General features: G+C 42.3%; 1 protein-coding gene across 1 annotated transcript; it reads right to left on the bottom strand.

Annotated features, from left to right (window-relative positions):
• Window positions 1–555: 555 nt before the first annotated feature.
• Window positions 556–5,849, bottom strand: ZNF572 (zinc finger protein 572). The gene is made up of 2 exons (XM_060035304.1): window positions 5,771–5,849; window positions 556–4,833 (listed from the first exon to the last, which is right to left on the bottom strand). The coding sequence occupies exons 1-2, from the start codon at window positions 5,847–5,849 to the stop codon at window positions 3,323–3,325; spliced, it is 1,590 nt and encodes a 529-aa protein (XP_059891287.1). The 3' UTR covers window positions 556–3,322.
• Window positions 5,850–10,625: the final 4,776 nt, after the last annotated feature.

Genomic DNA, 10,625 nt, shown 5'->3' with positions numbered 1-10,625 from the left:
CTATCCTTACATCTGTCCCTCCTACTGTCATTTGACCTCTGCTAGACACATATTAGGCATCAGGTAAATTTTCGTTGAATGAATGATTATGCTGCTTGAAAGGAATTACACAAACTCAAATACAGAATAAAAAGCAATGAGTTTTATCACTACAATGATTACCAGAAACTGAGATATGGGCAAAGGTGAATATGTGGGACTAATGTATAAGGAGCAATTGTCACATACCATACTCTACTACCTCTCACCATCAATAAGGAAACTTCTACAGCACCAAGGAGAAGACCATTTGGTAGATCAAACTTCAATGGCTTAGAATGATGGAAGCAAACTTTTATCTCAGGTACTTAATAGAGACATACGTTTGCATACCTCCTTGTAGGCTATAAAGCAGCTGGGGAGTGAGTTCCCTGCTATATTTGTGAATATATGCATTAACATGAATTTCCCCACTCCACTATAGGGAAAAAATATACAAACCCTCACTCTGAGTACGAAAAAATGAATATAGGAAAGAGTCTTCTTTTTAATTAAAAAGAAACTATGAAACACATCACTTGTAAAAAAGAATGCTTTATTTAATCAGGTGTTGAATCCTTTGTGCTGGCAAGAAAAATAGAGAATACAGAATATTTACTTCTTTGGGAGCTAAACAAAGAACGTATTTGCTGATTAATGAAAGTGAGGCAAAGGCATCAAATAGGATTAAATTTGACTATGTTAAAGTCTCCATGGTAAGTGACAAATCTCTCTTCTGCTTTCCTAATTTTTAATCCAAAGAGACAATGATTCTTGACAAATTGTTTTACTAATAAAGCCCATCTTAACCCATCTAAAATGTGAATGTCTATGCTCCTACAGATATTTGAGGTTTGTGGAGTGGGTTTTATATAATTGCGGGCAGTCATAAAACATAGTGTAGGGATGGTGATAAGACATAAATTGTACCAACTGTTAATCTCTTTCAGATGCAAATTAACTGAAATTGAACTTGCTGTTTTGTTCTTTCCTAACTTAAACTTAAAATCCTTTGTTTCATGAACAACAAGAAAATTCAATTAGCTGAATCAAATAAAAGTGTTTTCAACAGTCTGCAAACTTAAAACACAATACAGTCTTGTGTTTTTATACTACCTTATTCCTCAGAGTTCCTGAGGTTTGTCACAAAGAATCCCCAAGTAGGAAAGCTTGGGGCTGTACTGCTGCTTCTGAAATGTGTGGAGGATATTTTTCAATTTGTTTCCATTAATAATAAACAATTACATTTAGACCCATTATATTTTAAGCACTGGGCTAGCTGCTTTACAAACATTTATTTAACCCTTACCGAAACCCCACAAGCTAGGCATTATCTCTGCTTTACAGATGAGGAAACGGGTTCAGAGTGGTTACTTGCCATACATACTGGGATCGATGATTGCGCACCACCTCATCAGCTACTGCCTTGCAACTGATCGTTAATCAAACTCTTATCAAACATTAATCAAACTCAGTTGTCTGTGGTAAAAAATACTATGAACACTTATCCTCAGATATTAAAGACAATTTGGGTAATACTACGTAACACACATAGGTAAAAGTATGCTTAGGTAAGGGTCACATTAAAGCCAATGATGCCCAATAATATTCTCCCCCTTTCGGAAAGCAGAAAATCACCCCCAAAGACTTCTTGAATACTTTTAATTGTTAGCTTTTGCTTCATTTTTAAATCCTATCACAATATAGAAAGACACAATTGCCTCACCAGTATCAGGAGCACCACAATCACGAAAGAAATAATCCCCATGCAATTCAGCTACCCACCAGTATCTATAGCCCTTTGCAGCAGCTGTAATTGGCCCCTCTGGCTCCACATTCCTAATATTCATCTCTACCTATTCTTCATAAAATATATTTTTGACTCCAAAAAAAAAGATGAAATCCTAGGCAAGTCCTGACCTTCCTGTACATCTACCTTTTGCACTGCAGGAAGAACTGGAGGTGGGGGCATAGGGAATATCTTAATACTTTACAAAGCACCATTCCCATTGGACAGACGAGCAGGGAGGATTATGTCTCAGTTACCAGATCCACACACCACATAAGCCAAAGGGCAAAAGAAAATTGTCAAGGCTGGAACTAAGGAATTTGGGGCTCCAATGGCAAACTGTCCCTGGACACTGGCTCAGACTCAGTGAGTTAATTATTAGAAAAAGAACCCAGTTTCTGATCTGATGAGGACTTATAGAATAGTAAAACTGAGGGGAAAGGACCATTTGACAGGAAACCTTAAAATAGAATTCAAGAATCCTACGTCCTAATCTGGCTTTGGCCCAGACAATGGGATCACGTCACTAGATGACTGAGATGGCTGAATATAAAACATACAATCATCAGAATAGCCAATTTTTGGCCTGAGTACCTTCAAAACTCTATCCCAGGGAATTCCCTGGAAGTCCAGTGGTTAGGATTCCACACTTTCACTGCCGAGGACGCAGGTTCAATCCCTGGTCAGGGAATTAAGATCCCACAAGCCACACAGCGTGGCCAAAGTTAAAAAAATAAAAACAACTCTATACCATTTCTATTCTATATTGAAATTCCTCTTGGAGAGCGGAAACCCCAGAGCATGTTTCTTACAGTCTTATAGGAACTAGATCTGTCAAGAATGATGATCTTGAAAGAACTATTTGTGATATTTAATACAGCAGCCACCAGTCATGTTTGGCTACTGAGCACTCAGCAAGTGGTTTCTGTGACTACGGAAGTCAATTTTAAATTTCATTTCATTTTAATTTAAACTTAAATATCCATACGTGGCTAGTGGCTATTGTACCAGGCAGTGCAGTTCCAGATACTGTAAAAGTTAATTTTCAGCAAATAAAAACACATTAGAAAAAAAAAATTAGTCTTTTCTTCCTTAAGACCCAACAAAATAGCCAGGAAATCACATTATTTGTTCAAAATGAACCTTTCTCTGGGTAAATCCCCGAGGACAGAAATGATTTGTTGCTACCCAATCAGGCAACAGGAAATAAGGAAATTCAATGACAATCTCATCTTCAGACTCCCAAGATTTCTCTCCATGTTTTTCTTTGAAGCTATTCCTATCTTACCTTAAATAAAAAATATTCTTCTTTCTCTCCATCATTGGCAGTATCTCTCACTGGGCAGATCCAATGACCCGATGATCTGGGTCTTCCCAACCTCTAAGGTGGGAGGTTGACTTTTCCCAAATGTTTTGGCAAACAAACCAAAGAAATTTTATAACCCTGTGATCAGAGAACACCTTAATTGTAATGCTCCGATAAGAAAAGAAAGGAAACAAAACAGACTTTGGGACTCAGGAGGGAGATGAATTTGGGACTGAAAATGAAGAGATAAGAGCCATTTCCCCAGAACAGTTTTTCCAAGTCCAGTCATGAGGAAAATCTTCAACTTCAGGAGATGCAGAAGACTTTTCTATATGAATTTTCTGATGCTGAATGAGGTAGGCACTTCTGCTGAAGCATTTCTCACAGTCAGTACATTTGTAAGGTTTTTCTCCTACATGGGTCCTCCGATGCCTGATAAGGTTAAAGCTTTGACTGAAGCACTCACCACAGTCAGGACATTTATAAGGTTTCTCTCCTGTGTGCGTCCTTTGGTGAATCACCAGGGTGGAACTCTGACTAAAAGTTTTCCAACATTCAGAACATCTGTAAGGTTTTTCTCCTGTATGTGTTCTCTGATGTCTTATGAGGTGGGAGCTAAGGCCAAAACTCTTTCCACATTCACAACATTTATATGGTTTCTCTCCTGGCTGGATTCGGCATTCGTCTATCACACTGCAGTTCTGACTCAAACTTTCTTCATATTCAGACGTTTCATAGGATTTCTCACCTGTGTGCATCTTCCGGTGTGTAATAAGGTTTGAACTTCGACTGAAATTCTTCCCACATTCTGTACACTGATAGGGTTTTTCTCCTGTATGTATTCTCTGATGCTTTATTAGAGTAGAATTGCAACCAAAGCTTTTTCCACACTCAGGACATTTGTAGGGCTTCTCACCTGTGTGTGTCCGCTGGTGGCGAATCAGACTAGAACTCTGACTAAAACTCTTCCCACAGTCGGGGCACTTATAAGGTTTTTCTCCAGTGTGGGTCCTCTGATGTTCTACTAGGACATAACTGTGGCTGAAGCATTTCCCACAAACCGGACATTCATATGGTTTTTCACCTGTATGTGATCTGTGATGCTGAATAAGGTGAGAGCTGCTACTGAAACTCTTCCCACACTCAGGACATTTATAGGGTTTCTCTCCCGTGTGAGTTCTTTCATGGATAATAAGATGGGAGGTGTTGCTGAAGCTTTTCCCACATTCACCACACTGATAGGGCTTCTCGCCTGTGTGTGTTCTCAGATGCTGAATCAGGTGAGAGCTGTTACTGAAGCATTTCCCACACTCAGAACATTTATAAGGTTTTTCTCCTGAGTGGGTCCTCTGGTGAGTTCGAAGATGAGAACTATTATTGAAGCTTTTCCAACATTCAGAACATTTGTAAGGTTTGTCCCCAAAGGATGAAGTCTGCTGGATGGCAGCCCTGGTATGTTGTCCTGGGTCCCATTCCCAGTGATTGGGTTTTTCCTCCTCTTTTCCTGTAGAATTTCCCTGATTCTCCAAGTTGCCATCATTCTCACAGGAATCATCACACTCAGTTTCACGTCCCTGGGACCATGTCAATGGCATTTTTTTTGTGTCCTCATGCTTACAATTTTGTGGGCCATCACTTTTAGACCATTTTGAGGCTCTCTCTTTATCTGCCTTAGAGTTACTGTGTTGAACAGTTTCCAAATTATTCTTACTTTCATCTCCTGCAAGAAAAAACAAATAGTCTAAACACATTCGCTAGTCTCTGCCACGGGAAAGAAATTCTGAATCATGGTGAAAGAGAGGGAATAACAAACTCAAACCTCGTAAACTATTTTATATGAAAAAAAGTTTTTATAGCTAGTTTTAATTCTTTTACTCTATGTGTTCACCAAGTAGACGAACGTTTTGTACTTACAACAACACTAATAAGGTATCTGAATAGTTCTCACCGATTGCCACAAGGGATATCAAGCTAAAAATAAAGACTTAATAGAAAAAAGTAAGGGAGAAGATGAATAGAACACTCTCTGAGGTGAAAACTAGATAAAACCTTAGTTAAAATCTGAGCATGTTAACAGGGGCTTCCCTGGTGGTGCAGTGGTTAAGAATCCGCCTGCCAATGCAGGGGACACAGGTTCGAGCCCTGGTCTGGGAAGATTCCACATGCCATGGAGCAACTAAGCCCGTGCACCACAACTACTTAAGCCTGCACGACTAGGGCCCGTGCTCTGCAACAAGAGAAGCCACCACAATGAGAAGCCCATGCAATGCAATGAAAAGTAGCCCCCACTCGCCGCAACTAGAGGAAGCCCGTGTGCAACAACGAAGACCCAACGCAACCAAAAATAAATTAATTAAAAAAATTTCTTTTTAAACCTAAGCAAACATAGAAATAACAATGATACCCACTACTTAGCAAGAACAGTAACTTTACATATAGTGTATCATTAATCCTAAAAAATATGTGAGACAGATATTATTATTCACTTTTCTTAAGGATGAGAAAACTGAGGCTGTAGGAGTTTTCATAGCTTGGAAGTGACAGAGTAGGGAATCAAATTAAAGTCTGTCTCATTCTAATGCCCTGATCTTTCTACACATTCTACAGTGCATTGGATAACGAATTTCCAAAGGATTCAGATCTTCTTGATCCCTCACCTGTAAAAGTGCTTTTCAAACTCTCCCTCTCTGTGAAGCCATTAGAATCTGAGACCAACAGTTTTTGCTCTTGTTCCATCACAATGGTCACTCACAGTCAGGTTAGGGATCAGAAATCCTGTGGAAGGAAACAGGTTATGCTTGAAGGCATTTGTTAACATTTCTTCTTCTTCTTTCCTCTCCAACTACTGCAACATAACAACTGTAAGCATAGAATGTTCTGTGGACCATACTAAAAATAAGAAACATGGGCCTTAGAAATTCTTTTAGAAAATCTTATCTCAGATGCAAGTATTTAGAATTACGAGTTTACCTGATTTACCTTTCCTAGGGAAATAATTTAAAAATTAAACCTTCACATTAAAGTCTGAGGATCAAGCTTCAAAAACAGAATGAATACTAATACTCACTGTCCACTTGGAATTTAGAAACACTTTTAATTGAAAAAATGAAGTAGTTTTTTGGAAAAGGCACCAACAATAAGACATTAAGGAATCAATAGGCAGGTATAAGAAGCAGCTAAAGAGAAAGCACCCTGTTTAGTTTACAAAGAATAAGTGGGTCCTTGACAGAAGGATGAAACCTTTGAAGTCAATTTCAAAAGAAAGTTAGGATTTACTTAACTAGTAACAAGAAATTAAGACAAGGTAGGGCTAGAATAACTATAGCCAATAATCTCTAAACATAAAAGGGAGGCCAACGAGGAAACTCTTCCTTGCCTCTTCCTCTCTATCATAATCACAATATCCTTTTCAGCCTAAACTTTATCTTCTGGACACAACTACAATCCCTGAGCTCCTTTATGGGACTGGAAATGTGACCTTTCACTGGAAGGCAGTTATACATGGACTTGGCATTTCAGGATATAAAGAATAGCACAATTCAGGAAAAATGGGAGCTTAAAAGAAGGCACACATTTGGAAAACAAAAGATGGTGTACTTATCATTTTCACCCTATTACTGCCTATTATGTGGCATGCAGTGAACTAAATACCTTACACGTGTCTCATTTAATTCTTACAACAGCCCTCTGAAGTGTATAAACAGATACCAGCATGCTGTAGGTGAACAAAATAGACATTACGAAACTTTCCCAAGGACACACAACCAGAAAGTAGTAGAGCAGGATTCAGTCCCAAACCTGTTTGGACACTGACTTCAACATTCTTATCTGATACAGTAAACAACTAGAGCAGAAAGCAGAGCTGGGCATAACCCCAACCTGCAAATGATCAGGATCTTTATTTTGGAATATATTGACTTCCACCACCACTCTCCACACCTGGCCCCAGCAGTGAAATCGCCAAGCCCTAACCACTGGACCACCAGGGAATTCCTATATTGACTGTGTTTTTAGAAAGCCAATTCACATCCCTAGACCTTATGCCAAAGGAAGCTGGCATTCTCTAAGCACCCTCAGTCTAAAAGAAACTTGTCTAAATTACAAATATGCCCAGTGTTTAAGTGGGGGAAAAAACATACACCTGAATGCAAAAAAAAAAAAAGGAAAGTTGTTCAAATGGAGTAATATGTCTTGCCATCTGAGTTACGTATTTCTATCAAAGTCTTTACAAAAGAAGCAAGAGTCTGGGTAACATACACATGCTACCATTTTCCCTGCTAAGAAACTATTAATTTTGGTAACAGAAGAGCCCTCAGGTTCTTCTCAGCAAAAGGGTAGCAAACTCAAGGCCATAAATGGTATTAAGAGGCTGTCCTAAATATGTCATTCCAGGGACTTCCCTGGTGGCTCAGTGGTTAAGAATCCACCTGCCAATGCAGGGAACATGGGTTCAGGACCTGGTCCGTGAAGATCCCACATGCCACGGAGCAACTGAGCCTGCGAGCCACAACTACTGAACCTGCGATCCACAACTACTGAGCCCACGTGCTGCAACTCCTGAAGCCCACACGCCCAGAGCCCGTGCTCTGCAACAAGAGAAGCCAACGCAATGAGAAGCCCGCACGCTGCAATTAAGAGTAGCCCCCACTGGCCGCAACTAGAGAAAGCCCGTGCTCAGCAATGAAAACTCAACACAGCCAAAAAAAATTAAAATAATTTTTAAAAAATGTCACTCCACAGAGAAAGGCTGTTTTCACTCTCCTAGAGCAAAGAGGTGATTACGATGGGGCAGTGCTTTGGATTAAAAAGACTTCCAAAGAAAATGCACTGCCTGAAGCTTAGCTTTAAGAAGCGCTGGCAGGGAGCACAGGCGGGGGTGCACTACGGGGTGAGCTCCAGGGGAGCAGATCATCTCCAGTCGACACGGTCCTTCAAGGGACCCCGCAGGCGAGGCTGGCGCAGCTGCCCGTGCAGCAAGAGATGCTGGCTGGGCCTTCGCCCCTCACAGCAACCGCATCCCTCTCCGGGACTGACATCCCTCTTCTGGGCGGCGCATCTTCGCTCCTCTGGCCCGCAGCCCTCGGCTCCCTTCCACCCGAGAAGGAACTCACTGTGCTGGGGGTTACACACAAGGCGCCCCGCATCCCCAGCAAGCCCAGCCGTCCCGGAATTAAGCGACCCCTCTGCTTCTGACCCCACCAACCCACGTTCCTAACCTCTCAAACCCGGAAGACAGAAACAGGAAGTACCCCCATCTCCCCCAGCGGGCTTGCTGGGGCCTCTCTAGGAAACAGTGATGGCTCGTTCTCGTTGGTCTTAACCCTTAGGTTACCGGACAAGAAGGAGCGTCCTGGTGGATTTCTCTTCCTTGTGGCCTTTGTCTTTTGCCAACTCTGATTCTCATCCCTCACGCTTATCAGGCGCCTTATCATAGGGGCCCAACTGGAGCTTATACTTTTCTTTGCCATCATTAGATTTCTCATCATCATTAGAATTAAAATGAAGCGAGTATTTTAAGCGCCTTCTGTGTGTTCCCACTGCTGTGAACTAGGAGGTATATTTAGCTACCTGTGAAACAGTGAGAGAGCTAAGGCATCCATCCACATATAAAACAATTAGTTTAGGAGGCAACATTATGAATAACACTTAGAGAAGCAGTTAAACTCTCCTCTTTCATTACAGAGAAAACAGAAGCCGTCATCTCCCGCACATCAAACATGCAAGTCTACTAAGTACGCACGGCAACCATCTCTTCCTTCCTTCCTATCACAACAGAGCCTTGGTGCTTGGCACTGAAAATGAGCCCTCTACTACCAGTCACTTTACTTCCCACCTTCATGGGATCCTTACACCAGTGGTCCCCAACCCTTTGGGCACCAGGGACTGGTTTCGTGGAAGACAATTTGTCCACGGGGTTGGGGGGAGGGATGGTTCAGGCGATAATGGCAGCGATGGGGAGCAGCCGAGGAAGCTTGCTCGTCCGCCTGCCTCTCACCTCCTGCTGTGCCGCCCAGTTCCTAAAAGGCCACTGACCGGTACCCATCTGCCGCCCAGGGGTTGGGGACCCCTGCCTTACACTATCAACAAAACCCTTGACTCTCCCACCTCCACACCAAAACAGTCCTTCAGTTTTCCTTTTTTTTTTTTTTGCGGTACGCGGGCCTCTCACTGTTGTGCCCTCTCCCGTTGCGGAGCACAGGCTCCGGACTGGCCGACTCAGCAGCCATGGCTCACGGGCCCAGCCGCTCCGCGGCATGTGGGATCTTCCCGGACCGGGGCACGAACCCATGTGCCCTGCATCGGCAGGCGGACTCTCAACCACTGCGCCACCAGGGAAGCCCCTATGGTTTTTTTTTTATGGCAGCCCAAGCAAACTAATATAGTCAGAAAGCTAAAATTACATTTACCAGACTTATCTGAAGTAATGGCAGTAGCTGAAGCAGCAGGGTTTTTGTTTTTGTTTGATATGGACCATTTTTCAAATCTTTTTTGAATTTGTTACAATATTGCTTCTGTTTTATGTTTTGTTTTTTTGGCAGCAAGGCATGTGGGATCTTAGCTCCCCGACCGGGGATCGAACCTGCACCCCCTGCATTGGAAGGGGGAGTCTTAACTACTGGACCGCCAAGGAAGTCCCGAAGCAGCAGTTTTGAGAGGCATTCCTGAAAACTCAGCCCCCAATCTGTTTCTTCAGCCCTCCCAAGGATTCCAAAAGCCATTTAATGGTTATAGCAAATCTTCTCCTTATGTCAAATCAAGGAGATTCTGTTCTCTGCAATGGAAACTAACTAAGGATGAAAGCTACTAGTAAGGAAGCTACAGAGATGGATTTAAGGTTGGGGACACATGGACAAAGTTTATAGAAGTTCCACTGAGTGGCAGAGACCTTTGGCTAGCTTGGAGACAGAATTCCCAATGGGAGGATGGCTGAGTGATACATGTAAGGTGGCTGTGGCCAGCACCACAGTCCGAGTTAGGTGCTGAATGAACAGTGCTGCTTGCCTTCTAACTGAGTACTCTGGCCATGGCAATCTGTCAACACCAACCACTGGACAGAAAAAGACTTTACTCAAAATTTCCGGTTTGTACAAAGACTCAGAGCTCTAGTTTAACTCCAAAGGAAGACAAGAACAGGAGTGAATTTGAACTTTCCACCAACCCTTGTCAGTGGGGTGCACCAAGGCAAACCACGATTTGGAAAAGTAGAGAAATATGACATTTCTTGTAGATGACTAGCAGGGTGTGTAGCACTGTATTTTCCCAAGATGGTCACCACAGTGTATCCCAAACTACATGTTATTTTTGCAAGGTGATGTTGACACTCCTTATATCCAGTGATGGCTTCTGTGTCTCCTCTCCTTGAACTGAGTAATCCTGTACAACTGTCTCAAACTGTGGAGTGTGAGGGAAGTGACGAAATGTGACTTATTCTTATTCTCTTGCGATGCCTGCTCTTAGAACCCAGCCACCATGCTGCAAGGAAGCCCAGGTCACTTGGAGAAGCCACGTGAA

The sequence above is a fragment of the Delphinus delphis genome, chromosome 17, assembly GCF_949987515.2.
Source record: "Delphinus delphis chromosome 17, mDelDel1.2, whole genome shotgun sequence".
Lineage (NCBI taxonomy): Eukaryota > Metazoa > Chordata > Mammalia > Artiodactyla > Delphinidae > Delphinus > Delphinus delphis.
Note: the sequence above shows the minus strand (reverse complement) of the source record. Positions and strands in the feature narration are given on the sequence as shown.

Coding starts and splice junctions, on each gene's coding strand:
- ZNF572 (XM_060035304.1), bottom strand. CDS start 5,849: ATGGAACAAGAGCAAAAACTGTTGGTCTCAGATTCTAATGGCTTCACA. Junction 4,834..5,770: donor TTTGAAAAGCACTTTTACAG/GTGAGGGATCAA, acceptor TTTTTCTTGCAG/GAGATGAAAGTAAGAATAAT.